Here is a 17,742-nt window from a genome sequence, read left to right as displayed (position 1 = left end):
CGCCGCCGGGGCAGCCCCGGGTAGCTGTTGGGCGGCTGGGGCCTGATTTCGAACGGCAAACGGCCCAATCAGAGTTGTGGCGGGGCAGGGCGCTGGGTTTAAGCAAACGGTAACCGGCGGCGCGGGAGGCGGGCCGGGCTAGGCGGTCGCGATGGCGCTGGGTAGGGTCTGAGGGGCGGCCGGGGAGCGGGAGGTGCGAGAGGCAGCGGGCGCTGGGATGGCGGAGCAGAGGCGAAGGCTGGTGCGGCTGGCGGTGCTGGAGGAGCTCCAGGCCTCTTACGGGATTAAGGTGAAGAGTGGGAGCTGCCTGGCGGCGGCCGAGCAACCAGGAGCGAAGGTCGCGGAGGTAAGGAGGTAAGGGGGGCGGTAACGCTGCGGCGCTCACGGAGGGCACCGGCGCTCCGCCGCGGCGAAGTGGGGGCGGGAGGGGAGGAGGGCGGTTGCTGGTGAGGGAGCTGAGCGCGGGGGTGCGGGAGCTGGTCTGCTGTCCCTGGCGAAGCCTGGTGGCCGCCGATTCTGGCGTCAGAGCTGTTCCCATAACGCTGTCGCTCCTGCTGGCCCCTGACAGGGCATAACCTCCTCTCGTGGAGAAACGTCTTAATCCCTGCAATGGGGAAAGTCGGTTTTTTCCCCATTTTCCTCAACCAGCAAGTGCTGCAGGCGGTAGTGGGGACAGCCGGGTTCTGATTTAATGAGCGAATGGCTTAGACTGCTCAATTCCTGCCCGCCCGTTCGGGACCTGGATGTTGCAAGGCAGGCCACGTGGTGAACGAGATGTGTTCCTCTTTTTGTTAACGTAGTTGATATTCGCTTAAACACGTGTGTTTCAAAGGTACTGAACCATGCCTCTGGTCTGTACAAGGGACTAGACTTTACTGTGCTGTCTAGGGAATTTAAATCTTAGTCATTGTATTATTTGTTAGAATACGTATCTATTGTATGGTTTCTAAAAGCTTTATATCTTAGTTTACTTGATTTCTTAGATTTTTTGGTTTGAAGGGCTTTATTTGCATGGTTTGTTAGTATAGGGCATGTCTCTGGATGTTTTCATGCAGATAGATTTGGCCCTGATTTGCTTGTGCTCTGGGGAATGAAATCTGCCCTGTTATCTCAAATACCTACTTTGAATTTGATGAAGGCAAAAAGTGTATTTTCTGTCTCAGGACTCTAATTTAAAATTAAAGTTTCTTAACAGATGCCAGTTTATACAGCATTGAAATCCATTTTGGAACATTGATCGTCTGGTAGAATCTAATTTATAAAGCATGGAAACAACCACTGTCGAGTCCTAAGCAAGATCCCTGTGCAGCTGATATAGCACAGAACTGAGCGTTCTGGGAATGAGCTTTCTGTAAGGCTGTTTCCATTGCTGAGAAGCTATTACAAAATGCTACAGTAACCCTTGGTCAATATAAGCCAAAGTAGTTGCTAAAACACATGCTTGGGTTGGGTTGTTTGGAAAGGGAGAGAGCAAGGATGAAGTTAGAATTAGTTTCTTCCCCCTCATCAGTATCGAGCATATGGATCTAGGTGTTTTGTTGTGGTTGTTTATTTGAAGGGAAGGTAGTGAGAGCTGTGAATATGTATGTATGTCATAATAAAACATGTCTGTGTAGCTACCTGCAGTGTTTACATTTTATACAAGGAAGAAAATATATATTTAAATAACAACTGAGCAAGGTAGGAAAGGTATAGAATAATATTGTTTTGCTAGGGGGGCATTCTATTTCTATTGTAAGGAAACAGACATTATTTTATCTTAAGAACTAAAATAAATCCAAAACCCAGTACAGTGAGGGTATCAGTTATGAATTTTAAATGATGAATTACAAGCCACTAGAATTCTCTATGACATAAACTTGTGAATACCGAAAAGCATTATAGCTTGGAGTTAATTTTCTTTTTTGCATTTTTAGTAGCAACCTGGAATACAATGGCGAGAATACATGTTGCTTCTCTTTCCTTATCATGTTATGCTTGTTTTCTGTAGGACAGATAGGCCCAAGGTGGCCTAATGGGTTAGTTATTGTTTAACTACTTTCGTAGCATGGTCAAAACTTTGAATTTAAGGCATAAAGGACTGAGAGTTTGCATTCATCTCTGATAATAACAAGTTGAGAGTGATCCCAATCTTTTTCTGGTTGGGGGAGGGCCTGGCTTGCAGGTACTGTAAATATAAACAGAAAAGAGGGGCAAAGAAACAAAAATGTTACATTGAAATGTGGGCTTTTACAACTCAACTGCAGTAACCTCAGATAAACATTAAAAAACACTATAGGTGAGCATCAGTAGTAATGACTGGAGAAATTGCTTGTTTTCTAATATATAACAGATACTCTGATGTCTTGCTGTAAAGTAGTAGAATTATACGGTTTCTTAAACAGAAGTGCTGAATATGAGAGTTCAGAACAGTTTTCTAGACTGTTCTGTTGAGTTTAATGTTCCCTGCAATGGCAATCTTGAGTGCCTAAGATGAAGAAAAAAATTAAATAAAAAAAAAGTTGTTATTTCAAGTTTGTGTTGATCTTTTTAAAAAAGATAGGATTTAGTCAGTTTGAAAAGGTAAGGTGAGATTCCAGAACAGTCTGTTAAATATCCTTAAAGAGTCGGTTAAGTATCCTTACCGATTTTGAGGCCTGATAGGAAAACTGACTCCTTGTAAAATAAAATGTGCTAAACCTACTGCAGAAAACCTTTCTATTCTTTCACAGTAATCTAGGGTGTTACCTGTAACTAGAATCAGCATAGGCTCAGCTATCTAGAGATGATGGTGCTTTTCCTGACAATACCTCTTACCTGTTTTATCTGAAAGACTTTGTGGGGTTTTTTTGCCTTAACTACCCTTCTGTTTGTGCTTCGTGGAATACGTGCTTTTCTGTAATGTGTAGTTGGTAATCCTACCGACCTTTGAATAACATTGTTTGAATTTTGTATTTTAGGGTAAAACCTTTGGAGTATCTTTTCATGCGTTACCACAATCACTTGTGCCAGAATATGGTTATATTCCGAGGTAAATTAACACTGTATATTTAGATTTATACTTACTTTGCTCACAGTATAGTACTGAAATCTTGTCAGAAGAGAGGCCATAATATTTATTCTAGGCCTCCTAAAGCTTTAATTGGGGATGTAAAAATAGTTTCAGTTGGAGGAGGAGGAAAGCAGAAGTTAGATGGGGAATTCAGAGCCAGAGTTATCGTTCAGTTGTATTTCTTTATACTACTTGTTATTGGGGAAAGCTATCCTATATATTAAGTTTTAGCTATTTATCATGAGATAGTTTTTCTGGCGAAAACGAGGTTTATTCTGAATGTCAGAAGTATGTTGCTGTTCTTTCCTCAGCTTTCTTGTTGATACGTGTGAATATTTGGAAGAACATGTTCATACTGAGGGACTCTTCAGAAAGTCTGGATCCCTTGTTCGTTTAAAAGCTTTAAAGGTATTCTCTAAGGCATCTTTTTTTTTTTTAATAAGCTGCCTTTCACTTGATCATCTTTAGAAATGAGAGAAGACGTAGTCCAGAAACTGGCAAACTTCACCTTTTTTTTTTTTTTTTTCCCTGGGAAGTTTTTCAGCTTTCCAGATGGTGAGACTACACTTGTGACTGAACAAACTTAGCAGTTATGCACACTGGGTACTGTGAGGATATTTGTTAAGCAATGTTCTATCAGAAGGGTGTGTACATGGGAACCTGTAAATTAACACATGTGGTCTGACATCATCTGTGTGTCTTCTTAGATACTGTAGTTACGTAAAACATGAGAAGGCTGAAACTAAAAATGGGGAAGATGTGACTGTCTTTTCTGATACGGGCTAGAGGGTTAATGCCTAAACTTAGAAACCAGATGATATGTTGAAGATTTCAAATCATGTTTCTTATGAACGATTTCAGAGTAAACTGGATCAAGGTGAAAACTGCCTCTCAGCTGCACTGCCATGTGATGTTGCAGGGCTTCTTAAACAGTTCTTTAGAGAGCTGCCAGAACCCATCCTTCCACCTCACCTGCAGGAAGGCTTTTACAAAGCTCAGCAGCTAGGAAATGAGAAGAAAACTGCAACTGTGTTGCTGTCATGTTTGATGGCCCACAGAACAATTGAAGCTTTGAGATACTTCTTCAACTTTCTGAGAACTGTGTCCCTAAGGTCAGTGTAAAGAGAGTGCTTTTAAACAGCTCCCAATTCCTTTAACGACTTATCTTTCCAGGCACCTGCTGTAACTTTCTGTGAGTGGTTTGTGACTTTACATTTTCTTACCTCCAGTCATTCACTAGATTTCAGGCATGGTCTTTTCTTTCATAAATCCAAAGTGTTTTCTTTATGAAACCTTATTTTGCTGGAGACTTGACTTTGTTCCATTCTTTCATAGCTGTATTCCTCATTCTTCTTTGGAAAGCCAAAGGAGTGACTGATAACATTAACATGATCTGATACCTTGCATTCGCCAACACTGACCCGGCTCAATAACTTCTTGATTTCAATAACATAGTCATGTGGTTACCTAGCCTAGGATGCATAAGTCTACACGTTAATCTCTGTATGGGAGCACTCAAGTGAATGACTCTTTTGTTGTTTTTTTTGTTTTTTTTTTTTTCCAACTGCATTTGTTTTATTTGGCCTTTTCTCTATCCACTGCTTATGTCCTGATAATTTGTGTAAAAAAAACAAAACAAAACAAAACAAAAACCACAAACTTTTCTTCCTAAGATCCAATGAAAACAGAATGGACAGCAGTAATCTGGCAGTGATTTTTGCTCCTAACCTGTTGCACTCGAATGAAAATGAGAAGATGTCAGCCACTACAGAAAAAAGAATTCGCTTGCAAGCGGCTGTTGTGCAAACACTTATTGACCATGCAACAGAAATTGGTAAGATCACAGAATCATAGAATGGTTTGGGTTGGAAGGGACCTTAAAGATCATCTAGTTCCAACCCCCCTACCACAGGGGACCAGGTTGCTCAAAGCATCCAATCTGGCCTTAAACACTGCCGGGGCGGGGGCATCCACAGCTTCTCTGGGCAACCTGTTCCAGTGTTTTACCACCCTCACAGTCAAGAATTTCTTCCTAATATCTAATCTAAATCTACCCTCTTCCTGTTTAAAACTGTTACCCCTCTTCCTATCACTACATGCCCTTGTAAAAAGCCCCTCTCCCACTTTCCTGTAGGCCCCCTTCAGGTACTGGAAGGCTTCTATAAGGTCTCCCCAGAGCCTTCTCTTCTTCAGGCTGAACAGCCCCAACTCTCTCAGCCTGTCTTCATGGGAGAGGTGCTCCAGCCCTCTGATCATCTTCGTGGCCCTCCTCTGGACTTGCTCCAACAGCTCCATGTCCTTATGTTGGGGGCCCCAGAGCTGAACGCAGTACTGCAGGTGGGGTCTCACGAGAGCAGAGTAAAGGGGCAGAATCACCTCCCTCGACCTGCTGCTGGTCACGCTGCTTTTGATGCAGCCCAGGATACAGTTGGCTTTCTGAGCTGCAAGCGCCCATTGCTGGCTCATGTTGAGGTTCTCATCAACCATGACCCCCAAATCCTTCTCCTCAGGGCTGCTCTCAATCCATTCTCAGCCCAGCCTGTATTTGTGCTTGAGATTGCCCCAACCCTCTGCACGACCTTGCACTTGGCCTTGTTGAACTTCATACAGTTCGCACAGGCCCACCTCTCAAGCCTGTCAAGGTCCCTCTGGATAGCACCCCTTCCCTTCAGCGTGTCGACCACACCGCACAGCTTGGTGTCGTCGGCAAACTTGCTGAGGGTGCACTCAATCCCACTGTTCATGTCGCCAACAAAGATGTTAAGCAGGACCTGTCCCAGTACCAACCCCTGAGGAATGCCACTCGTCACTGGTGTCCACTTGAACATCGAGGCATTGACCGTAACTCTTTGAGTGTGACTGTCCAGCCAGTTCCTTATTCACTGAGTGTCCATTGTCAAGTCCTTGTCTCTCCAATTTAGAGACAAGGATGTTGTGCAAAGCATTTGACACTGTCCCGCACAAGTCCAGGTAGATGACATCCGTTGCTCTTCCCCTATCCACCAGTGCTGTAACCCCGTCGTAGAAGGCCACCAAATTTGTCATGCATGATTTGACCTTAGCGAAGCCATATTGGCTGTCACCAATCACCTCCTTGACTTCCGTGTGCCTCAGTACAGTTTCCAGGAGGATCTGCTCCATGATCTTGCCAGGCACAGAGGTGAGGCTGACTGGCCTGTAGTTCCCCCGGTCTTCCTTTTTTCCCTTCTTGAAAACGGGGCTTATGTTTCCCCTTCTCCAGTCAGTGGGAACTTCACCAGACTGCCACAACTTCTCAAAAATGATGGATAGCTGCTTAGCAACTTCATCTGCCAGTTCCCTCGGGACCTGTGGATGTACTTCATCAGGTCCCATGGACTTGTGCAGCTTCAGGTTCCTTAGATGGTCTCGAACCTGATCTTCTCCCACAGTCAGTGGTTCTTCATCCTTCCAGTCCCTGCCTCTGCCTTCTGCGACTTGGGCGGTGTGGCTTGAGCACTTGCCGGTGAAGACTGAGGTAAAGAAGTCGTTGAGTACCTCAGCCTTCTCCATATCCTGGGTAACCAGGTCTCCCGTTTCCTTCCGGAGAGGGCCCACATTTTCCTAGTCTTCCTTTTATCACTGATTTACCTATAGAAGCTTTTCTTGTTGCCCTTGACATCCCTGGCCAGATGTAATTCTATCAGGGCTTTAGCTTTCCTAACCTGATCCCTGGCTGCTCGGACAATTTCTCTGAATTCCTCCCAGGCTACTTGCCCTTGCTTCCACCCTCTGTAGGCTTCCTTTTTGTGCCTGAGTTTGTCCAGGAGCTCCTTGTTCATCCATGCAGGCCTCCTGGCTTTTTTGCCTGCCGCCGCCTTTGTTGGGATGCATCGCTCCTGAGCTTGGAGGAGGTGGTCCTTGAATATTAACCAGCTTTCTTGGGCCCCTCTTCCCTCTAGGGCTTTATCCCAAGGGACTCTACCAAGCAGGTTCCTGAAGAGGCCAAAGTCTGCTCTCTCCCTGAAGCCCAGGGTGGTGAGCTTGCTGCGTGCCCTCCTTGCTGCCCTATGGATCTTGAACTCCACCATTTCATGTTCACTGCAGCCAAGGCTGCCCTTGAGCTTCACGTCCCCCACCAGCCTTTCCTTGTTAGTGAGAACAAGGTCCAGCATGGCTGCTCTTCTTGTCGGCTCCTCTATCACTTGGAGAAGGAAGTTGTTATCCACGCTTTCCCGGAACCTCCTGGATTGCTTGTGCCCAGCTGTGCTGTCCTTCCAACAGATATCGGGGTGGTTGAAGTCTCCCATGAGGACCAGGGCCTGTGAATGTGAGGTTACACCTATCTGTCTATAGAGGGCCTCATCTGCTTGGTCTTCCTGGTCAGGTGGCCTATAGCAGACCCCCGCTATAATGTCTCCTATCCTTGCCTTCCCTTTAATCCTGACCCCTAAGCTCTTGGTCGGCTCCTTCTTCATCCCCAGGCAGAACTCCATGCACTCGAACTGGTCATTGACATAGAGGGCAACATACCCTCCTTGTCTCCCCTGCCTGCCCGTTTTAAAAAGCCTATATCTTTCCATTCCTGCGCTTCAGTCATCAGAGCTGTCCCACCACGTCTCTGTGATGCCAGTAAGGTCGTAGCCTTGCAGGTATGCGCACGTCTCTAGCTCCTCTTGTTTGTTCCCCATGTTCCGTGCATTTGCATAGAGGCATTTCAGTTGGGCCCCTGATGAAGCTGACTCACTGCCTGAAATTCCTTTCCACTGCTCTTCTGGCACTCTCCTGCTGACCTGCCATCCTTCTCCAGTCTCCGGGCACCTATTACTGGCCCTGGCATCAGACTGGCTGAATTGGGATGGACTGAGGTTCCCCTCCCCCGGCAACTCTAGTTTAAAGCCCTCTTTAGCAGCTTGGCAAGCCTACGACCCAAGATGCTCTTTCCCTTCTCTGACAGATAGACCCCGTCAGCTGCCAGAAGACCAGGTTTCTCGAAACGAGTCCCATGGTCTAAGTAGCCAAACCACTGGCTGTGGCACCAGTCCTGTAGCCATGTGTTGATTTGCCTAATTCGATTGTCCCTTTTAATTCCCTTTCCTTTGACTAGGAGGATTGATGAGGAAACTGCCTGGGCCCCAGAGTCCTTTACCACTGCTCCCAGGGCTCTGTAGTCCTCCTTGATATGCCTCAGACTGCTCATGGCTGTATCACTGGTGCCCACGTGAAACAGCAGCAGTGGGTAATAGTCCGTGGGCTGTACTAGGCTTGGTAGCCTTCTCCGTGACATCCCTGATGTGAGCCCCTGGTAAGCAGCACACCTCTCTAGAGAGCACATCAGGTCGGCAGATGGGCGCCTCTGTGCCTCTCAGTAGAGAGTCACCTACCACTATCACCTGTTGCTTTTTCTTGGTAGTACTGGTCTTTATACAGGGGGCACACTGGGCTGCCTTAGCGGGCTCCAGCGTCTCTCCTGATGCAGCGCATCTTTCCTCCTCAGACTGCAGAGGACTGAAGCGGTTCTGCAAGGGCACCTCATGCTTTGGGGGAAGTCTCTTCCTTCTGCTTGCCTTTGCACCCTTCCCTTCCACTGCAGTTTTATCCCCCCTTCTGCGTGTGCTGCTGGGGGGTTCTGCAGAGGCACCTCACATGATAAATGTTTAGCAAAATGTCTTGTTGCACATACTTGTATACAGCTTTTCTTTTCCACTTTTAAAATAACTTTTAAAAAAATATTTCTCAACTAATTCAGGACAAGTACCAGAATTTATCTTGGCAAAGATTCCTGCAATGTTAGGTGTTGATGCCTTTCAATCTACTCCCTCACTGTGGGGCCATGAAGACAGTGAAAATGAATCTCCCAGTGAGTGTAAGAAGAGGAGGCACCGAAGTGTTGGGGGTAGGTATGTTGTGTGAAAGTTTCAGCAACTAAAACAGAATTATTTTGAGACTACAGGTATGCTGATCCTAAGCACTGCCTGCTTCCACAAGCAGGATATATGTCTGTGAAATTTGTTGGGTTTGATTTGCAAAATCTGTATAAGACTCCAGTATTCACATCACACTACTGTTCATTTGCTCTATGAGTTTATTCTAGTGTGTCTGTTGTCTACCAGAGAAGCTGTTTTGCTTGTGTCCAGATTTGTGAAGCCAGATTAATGTTCCAGCTTTTTGTTGAGTCAACTTCAGATCCTGTTGCAGAACACTGATAAAGTGTTTTAAAGATTTTTTTTTTTTTTGCTAGTTTTGAAATTATACTTGGACACTCAAAGACACTGCATACTTTTGATAAGTAAGGCCATTAGAATGCAAGGATATAAATGGCATGTGTATTTTGAATTAGTGTAACTAATTTGTGTTTTGAAGTATAATTAATATAATAGTATATAATAGTATAACTTGAATTGGATATTATTGATTACAGTGTGCTCTGATATAATGGAACTGGTTTTGGGTTTTTTTTTGGCACTTTAGCTATTCAACAGTGGGTTTTTGCCAAATGTGGACAATCAAATGATATAGTCTCTGTTCTTCTGCATTCTCTTTGAGGAAATACTGTGAAATACTTATGCTTGACTTGATTCAAATCCACTATAACACTGATCTGTTATGTATTGCTGTAAAAATATGAGTATGTATTTAGCTCATGTACCTGAAATATTAAACCTGACAGCAATTGAAATTAAGGCTTTATTATTGTATATGTTTAGCCACGGCATGTTTTTTTGTGTAATATCCTTTTCCATTCTGAAGAAAGGAGATAATCCTGGAGTTGCAAAGTGATAAATGTTTGTGAATGTTAAAATTTTGAGGAGAAGTAGTTAGAATTTGTTAATTCTTTGGAATAGGTTCTGGTAGTAGGCAGCTTCTACTCTTTCTCCAGATGTAGTAAAACATAGTAATACTACACTCTATCTGTTTTCAAAGATGAGTTTTTGAAAACTACTTGATACCTACCAGATACCATAGAAGTAGTACTACAGCCTTGTAGTTTGCTAAGCTTTGCTATGAACGCATGGAAATACAATTGTAGGTTGCAATAGCACTTAATAAAAAGACTTGTTTTACACTTTTAAAAGCAGGAAAAACAGTAAAACTTCATGCATATACTCTGCTGGGTTTAATTTTGCCTTTAAAAAAACAACACCCCAAAACAAAACCACATAGTTCACAGAAAAGTTGAACATTATTTATTTGCAAGACCAAAATTTCATACTTGTATTTGGGTCTAACTTCAAAGATCCAAGAGCTTTTCTGCTTCAAGACAACTGCCCAGTAGGTCTTCAATGGATAACTTCTAGGTTTGCCTACAAGAAATCAGAAGGCATATATTTTTATAATAGCCAGTAGAGTTTTCTACAAGAAACTTTTGTTGTCTCTGCATGAATCTTTCTTTTTTCTTTTTTTTTTTTTTTTAAGGAAAATATAATTTTTCAAATATTGTGAAAGCAACAAAAGCAGTGTGTTGATGAGAAGATCTGGACTATAGGTTTCTTTACATAAAACACCCATTTAAACTGATTTGCTTTATTTCTCTCTGAAAGAATACAAGTTAAACTTGAGTTGAAAATGGAGCAAGACAAACTTCATATTTAAATTTGGTTGCTTGATGTGTCTTGCATTTCAGATATTGTTAGTGGAGCATTGAATAAATTTAAATCTAACAGAACACCCTCCACTACACCTCAACAAGACAGAAGCGGTAGGTATTGGTGTATTTGTGCTAAATAAAGCCCATGCAGTATCTTCTGGATTTGTCAACTATATTCCACATTTTTTTTTAACTGAAGAACTACAACTTTGAAGATAAGTGATTGTGTTTAAATTGGTTAAAATGTTGAATATAGATACATATTTATTGAGGATACTGCATTTACTGTAGTTCTTGGAGCAGCTACAATCACTGCGGCAGTGGGCTGTGTGGTTTTAGGTTTAGACAACTGAACTTGCACTTTTTATCTAATGCACGCTAAGACTTCAATACAGTAGTGCAGCATTTTCTCATCTTGGGAGTCAATTTGCCATGACTGAAGTTCTTTCACTTTTACTCTGTCTCTTAAACTTACAGAAGATGACTATACTTCTTTATTAATGTGTGGTTTCAGATTTTCCCTTCTGATACTCTTGTGAAAAAAAACCAACAAAATAAAAAAAAAAAACCCTAAGCTATACTGATTTCTTTGCCTGTTCAAAATGCATGCACTTTGGCTAAGCTTTTACAACAATTTTTTTTCAGAGTTAAAAAAACCCCTAAAACTACTGTTTATGTTCTAGTAAATGCTCAACCTTTTAAGCTGTTATTGCAAATGTGGTTTTCTTAATTTCAGTCCTTTCGTCAGTGACTCCGGTGGTTCTTACTCCAAGTACCAAGCGTAAACTTCCAACTGATTGCTCTCAGGGCTTGTCCAGCAAGAAGAGACGATCTTTTAAGCACAGTTTTGCTCTTGAGTTGTTACCAAGTAGCATTTTTAACAGCAGCTCAACACCAGCATCAGGTACAGTGCCTTAATTTTTTCCTTGCTGCTTGAAGTAGTTGTTTATGGTTTTTAATTTAAGTGTACAGTCTTTTGTTCTTGTTAAGCAGTCATTGATAACTTCACTTTAAGTGTTCCTTGCACTACTCTCCTGTCTACTAAATAGTCTATGTTCATCAGTGATTGTCATGTTACATGGACTGAGCAAAAGCAAAATTCTGTTTCTTGTTTTCAGTTATGTTAATCTCTCAAATCTGCAATCCTGATGTCCTTTTATCTTTTTCAGTCCCTCATAACCTAGGTTATGCTCACATTTCTGTCTTAGCACACAAATCCATAAAAACTGCCTATGCTTCCAACCTTTTGAAACTTGTAGCCTTTTTCTGTCTCCTAAATACTTAAATAGTTGGTCTTAGCTCTATGTGAAATATAATTGTTTCTATTATAAAGGTTCTTTCTTGAATCCAATCACCTCTTGTTTTCTCTAGATGCTAAATAATCTCAAAATTCTACAGAAAAAGTTTTACTTTTTTTGACAATGCTGTAATACCACTTCGTTCTACTAGAGTGCTTCCAATTGTCAGGCTCATCTGCAAATCCTGGGTTTTTTTTGTTTCATTACTTAATGGGCTGCCAACTGAAGGCAGAGTAAAAAAAAAAAAATTCTAGATTGGCTATGTTTGTTTTGCCTAAAGATCAAATTTTTTTTCTCAATTGAGTGGTATAAAATGTATTGCTTTTTAAAATTAAATCATTTCATGCTCACCATGAAATTCATGTTTCTATGGATAAGCAAATGAAAGCAATGACGTTTTCTAAAGATAGTAGTAATGCATCTGTTCCATAAAAAAGTAACAGAATAGCAAATCTTTCATGTATTGTTGCTTTGACTGTTCTGACTAGATATGTAAAAGAGCACACTGCAAATAATAAGACTGAATCTAATTTTTTAAATTAAGTTCTTAAATTTGAGGAACTGATCTGATGATAGCAGTGTGGAAACTTAATTGAAGTAGTGATATCAGTAGCATGCAATTAATTGCAATCCAGCTGCTTCTATGGATGCTACAAGCAACAGCTTCATTTAATATTAAATAAAAGTGGAAATCAAAGTAGTTTCAAGGCAGCACGCCACAAAATAAGCAAACGAATCTGTGCTGTTAAAAACCTATTCTTTATTGTATTAATTGTTAAGTCTTTGTCTGAAAAATGTGATTAAGATCATGTAAATATGATTTTGTTCCTGTAGTTCAGTTTGAAGCAAGCCCTTGTATGTCTCTTGAGTCATCACAAACTTCACTGTCTCCTTCAACTGGTGGTGAAAATCACTTGTCTAGTACAGGGACCAGAAGAAGTAAAAGCCGTGCAAGCAAAAAATTATACAGGTAATTTGTCTTAACTCTCAGAAACTAAAGATAAATTGGAAAGGTAGGTCTAGACCACTTGACTAATGATGTGGAAAATCTCAATTTGTCTTTAAAATGATCTTTTTTAGTGTCATCTTGAAATCACCAGATATTCCAATGTGGCAAAATGGATCTGAAAATGAAATAAGATCTGGTATAATAGCCTCCTGTGCCTATTAAAAAAGTTTGGCAAGAAGTCAATAGAAGAAGTAAAACTAGAGGAAATAACCACAAATAAGTGTCAGGATGTTTTCATTGCCCTCTTAGAGTTTTTTGTGTGTCACTTCCCCTCTGTCCTCCTAGGGCTGAATCAGGAAAGACGGGTTGTTTTTCTCCAAAGATTAGCCGAAAAGAAATGGTTCGTAGGTCATTACGCTTGAAGTTTGGTTTGGGGAAGAGCAACAAAGAAATGGTGAGTAGTCCGCTTCTAACTCATTCTGTTTGTTACTGTGCAAATTTTAGTCCTAAGTTTTGGACACTGCTTCTCAGTAGCCTGGAAATCACAGCAGAACCGGACCTGCTATCAAGTACAAGAAGCTCTAGGTTTATTTTCTTAGCAGTAACTGATCAGCTTGTACTGGGTTTGGCTGGGATAGGGCAAGAGGCTGGAAGTGGACACAACTGGGACAGCTTACCTGAAATGACCAAAGAAATATTCCATGCCATATAATGTCATGCTCACTAATAGAACTGGGATGGAGGGAGTTTTTTCCGAAGTAGGCACTGCTGGGGGGCTGGCTGGGCATCGGTCTACTTGTCATGAGTGATTGCTTTTGCATCACTTGTGGGTTTGGGGTTTTTTTGTTGTTTTGGTTTGGAGGGGTTTTCTTGTGTGTTTTGGTGTGGGGTGTTTTGTTTTGCACGTGTATGGGTGTGTTTTTTTGTCTCCCCCCTTTTGCCTTTCCAATTCTGTTCCTCACCCTGTTGGGGAGTGGGAGGAGTGAGCAAGTGGCTGGATAGGAGCTTATCTGCCAGCTGGGGTCAACCCACCATACTTGTGATCAGTAGGTCTCACAGTTCCTGAAATTCTGATATTACAGAGCCTGTGCACAGAATCAGTATGTTCAGAGTGTGGTTAAGCCTAGCTTGCTGCAGGTAGGTTATTCCCTACCTAGGTCTACAGAGAATCTAGGGAATATGAATTATGGCCAGGAAAAGGCTGCCATGACTGTGATTTGCATAGCCATTTCCTGGTGGTTCCTCCATAAATGAGATTCCAAGTTATAAATTTATATGAAAGTAACTAACACCTTTTGTTTGTTCAAGAATATTGTATCAGGATGTGTGGTTGGTAATAGATCTGAAAATATTGGAAGGCGTCTTGCAAGTCAACAAGGTTTGGGAAGCAGAACTGAATGTGCAAAAAGAGATGTACTCTTCAGCCCATATATCAATGAAAAATTCCCTAAGAAAGGTAAATGTCTAACAATACATTAGATGGGGAAAGCTTTGGCTTTTGTAAAGCAAAAGCAACTTTATGGATAAAGGTATAATAGCAATTGGATTAAAAGTGCTTCTAGCTAGTAGGACAAAAGTTAGCTGAATGTTAGTGGCTCCTGGGGGGAAAAGAATATGTTTAGGACAGGCTAGTGTTTCTAGTGTACTTTAGTAGTTCTCTTTTGTTAGTTAAGCAAGATAAGATACATGATGTCAATTCTTAATATTATGACCTTTTTTTCACATCTCTGAAACTTATGGGAGTAATGGCATCTTTATATTATTTATATTATATCAAAGTGCTGCTTTGATAATTAAGGCTTTTTTTATCAAGAATTTTGCCTATAATAATCATTAAAATCACAAGATATTATTCTTAAATACTGATATTTATTTTAAGGTTCAAAGAACGTGAGCAAGTCAGAAGAAAACTTGCTAACTCCAAAATGTTGCGATAAAGCAGTTTACCGAATGTCATGGAATAGTCCTACTGTTACAGATTCTCGGGCAATCAGCAGCAATGAGGGAATTCTGCCAGGAAACCCTGAAATGGGAATTGGTTATCCAGAATCTGTTTTCTTATTTGGAAAGCCACCAGTTGTTCCAGATGAATTCAAATCCACAACTGTAAGCAAAGAAGACAACAGTTTAGAACTTTTGCTTTGTGAAGGGGAAAGTAATTCCACTGCAGAAACATTACTCAAAGTTAAGCAAGCCTTCTCTGCATCTGGAAGTAACTTTCACAATTTGATAGGTGATACAAAATCTTCCTTCTCAGATGTAGCAGGTGAAACATTAAAGGAAACTCTCTGTCCTGTGGGGCTCAGTCCAGAGAAAGAATTGTTAGCTGAAGAAGTTTCTGGAAGTCTAGCAAATACAAAATCCGGAGAGCTGTTGTACCAATTTGATCAATCTCATGCTATTGATAAACAGCAGTCAAAACAAGATGAAATTGCAGGTTTGGAGAAAAGAAACTTAAAAACTTCTATTGAGATTGAACTTCAGGTCCAGAAACCAGATATAAAAAATGTAACAGAACTTCCTGTGCCTCAAGTACTGTCCAGGGAAGACAAGTTGACTGTTCAGAACAGCTCATCAAAAGAGGACTCATACAAATTAGATTCCTTCAGAAGAAAAGAGTTAACACACTCACGAACAGCTGAAAACTGTATGGTAAAATGCTGTAATTTGGAAGAAGATATCACTAAACTTTCTGTGGTAGGACAGCTTCTTACTTCACAGTTGCCTAAATCACAAAATGAAGTAGGCAACCAATACTTGCAAGCTGAAAATTCTGTTAAAACTTTAACTAAAACATCAACTGTTTCTGACCATGGAAAGGTTTCTGACCATATACAGTGGTTCAACAAGCTTTCATTAAATGATCAAAGTTCTGCAAGCAAAACTAAACCACCTCTGAAGTTTCAGCGTACTCCTGTTAGACAGTCTGTAAGAAGAATTAATTCCTTACTGGAGGCTAACAGACAATCTGTAAGCTCTCAGCTGGTTAAAGCAAGTGATGTTGGTTCACCGCTTGTTAAATCTTTGAGCTATGATTCTGCACTCTTCTGTGCAGGAAAGGCCTCGAAGAATTCCATGGCTTTGCCACTCAGGAGTGAAAGTACATATGACCAAGCTTCTATATCTCATAAGCAGCTAGACTTACCGCCTGCAACACGATTTGGATGTTTAAATCCATCAGACAAGCCTGATGTTTCTGTCAGAACTGCTGGAATCAATGAACAGAAAGCAACTGTTCATCCATCGAAGTCTGTTCTAGAAGATCTAACCAATCATGAAACAGTGAAATCCAGTTTAAAAGTTAATGCAAATACAAATATTGTGGGTGCTGCCCCAGAAAAATCTACAATCACAAGAAGTGCTCCAGGAAAGGAAAGAGTTCGTTATAGAGGCTCTCCAAAGAATCCAATATCTAAAGTGAAACTGCTACCAACTGCAAAACCAGTAGACTTATAAGATCACATATGATTGCTACATGGGCTTATTGTAACTTGGTTAACCTTTGGAAAATATAAATTTGTATGGGGTTTTTTAGCTCTAATTATTTGTATTTTTTGATTTATTTTTTTTAACAGTATGAGTCATGGACTTGTACAAATAATTTGTTTTATGTTGAGGTTTTTTCATTTACTGAAACTTTTGTAACTGCTGGTCAATTCATCCAAATGAATTTGACTTCTAAAACAAAAACAACTTATTTTTACAAATGTTTGCATTAGATCTTGTATTTGATTATCTCAGTTTCTAAAAACATGCTGAGTCTCCCAAAACAATTTTTGCAGTATTTAGACTAAGTACTGTTTTTAAAAAAATTCTCAGACATTTAAAACAACTAACAGATGTGAAAGAAAATATCTTGATGCTGAGTATTGGTAGTTAAATTTATTTCCTTAGTTTTAAGTATATTGTGTAGCACTACTTTGATATTTAAGTTGGACCTTACACCAGCTCTGCTTCTTTAGAGGCAATGTTTTTTATTTCTATTGAAGTAAATTGGGAGCGTATTTTCCTTGTTGAGTAGGTAAACAAATTATATTTTGGCATGTGTACACACACACTGGAGTATTATTAGAACACATGAAAATTGAATGTGCAGTTTATTCAAGAAGTGAAAAGTCTTAAAACTTAATCTGGCAATGTGTTCTGCAATAGGTACCAAGTATTTTCAGTTGTGAGCAGTAAAATGTTTTATCTTAATATGAAAAGATGGTCTTAACTTATTTTTAGAGCAATAGGGTAGTGTTAACTAGATGATGCAGAAGCAGGTTTTAGATGCTGATAATGTTGCAAGAGATGAATGTAAGAAGCCATAGTGTGTTAAAAGTTGATTTGCACAAGCAAATGTTTACATCTTTTGGAATTAAAACTGTTTGTCTGTCATCAGTTGTAAAATTATTTAAGAGTAAACACCTGAAACTCTTCATTAGCTTTCTGTATGTGTGAATTGCTTATCAGTAAAATGTAAGAGCTGAAAGCACTGGCTGCTTTTGGTTTTAATAAAACCATTGGTTTTGTCCCTTTTCTGAGCCCGTTCTTCTATAATGACTTAGAAATTTACATTATGTTGTCATATGCAGGCTCTGGACATCAAAAATGAGCAAGTCTGAAAATACTGAAGTTGGAAGTGATGCTGTTCTGGCTCTCCTTTTTGTACATCTTAGATACACGTTGGTGGTTCTCACAACTAGCAAAAGGCATGCTGCAACAGAATGTAGCAGGAGTAGGCTTCTAAACTTCTTGAGTGATATGTTAATGAAAAGAATAGTTCTGCTTGCTTTCTGTTGCCTGCTTCCTTCCCCCCATATCCATCAATTTACTAGCTGAATTCATTCAGCTCAGTGATCTGGTGGAAACATTCTGCCCCCATTAGCCCAGCTGAGCTGCCTCACTCTGTTATTACATTATTAAGATGTAACTC

General features: G+C 40.8%; 1 protein-coding gene across 2 annotated transcripts; it reads left to right on the top strand.

Annotated features, from left to right (window-relative positions):
* The first annotated feature begins 217 nt into the window (after nucleotides 1-217).
* ARHGAP11A (Rho GTPase activating protein 11A) lies at nucleotides 218-16,297 on the top strand. 2 transcript variants are annotated; one of them, XM_068398356.1, is made up of 12 exons: nucleotides 218-346; nucleotides 2,940-3,010; nucleotides 3,343-3,439; nucleotides 3,893-4,143; nucleotides 4,705-4,865; nucleotides 8,739-8,885; nucleotides 10,614-10,688; nucleotides 11,314-11,481; nucleotides 12,710-12,845; nucleotides 13,170-13,278; nucleotides 14,133-14,280; nucleotides 14,704-16,297. In XM_068398356.1, exons 1-12 carry the CDS (start codon nucleotides 218-220, stop codon nucleotides 16,278-16,280), a joined length of 3,069 nt encoding a protein of 1,022 aa, XP_068254457.1. In that variant the 3' UTR covers nucleotides 16,281-16,297. The 2 variants fall into 2 exon arrangements, with proteins under 2 accessions (XP_068254457.1, XP_068254458.1); XM_068398357.1 differs by lacking the exon at nucleotides 10,614-10,688.
* The last annotated feature ends 1,445 nt before the right edge of the window (nucleotides 16,298-17,742 follow it).

This window comes from Nyctibius grandis, chromosome 4 (genome assembly GCF_013368605.1).
Source record: "Nyctibius grandis isolate bNycGra1 chromosome 4, bNycGra1.pri, whole genome shotgun sequence".
In the NCBI taxonomy this organism is placed as follows: domain Eukaryota; kingdom Metazoa; phylum Chordata; class Aves; order Nyctibiiformes; family Nyctibiidae; genus Nyctibius; species Nyctibius grandis.
The sequence above is the reverse complement of the archived record's forward strand: the minus strand, read 5'-3'. Positions and strand labels throughout refer to the sequence as shown.

Bases quoted from the DNA above. Each gene is read 5' to 3' on its own strand.
- ARHGAP11A (XM_068398356.1), top strand. From the start codon at position 218: ATGGCGGAGCAGAGGCGAAGGCTGGTGCGGCTGGCGGTGCTGGAGGAG. The intron at 11,482-12,709 runs GTACAGTGCCTT...TTGTTCCTGTAG, and splicing joins CAGCTCAACACCAGCATCAG to TTCAGTTTGAAGCAAGCCCT. The intron at 12,846-13,169 runs GTAATTTGTCTT...CTGTCCTCCTAG, and splicing joins GCAAGCAAAAAATTATACAG to GGCTGAATCAGGAAAGACGG.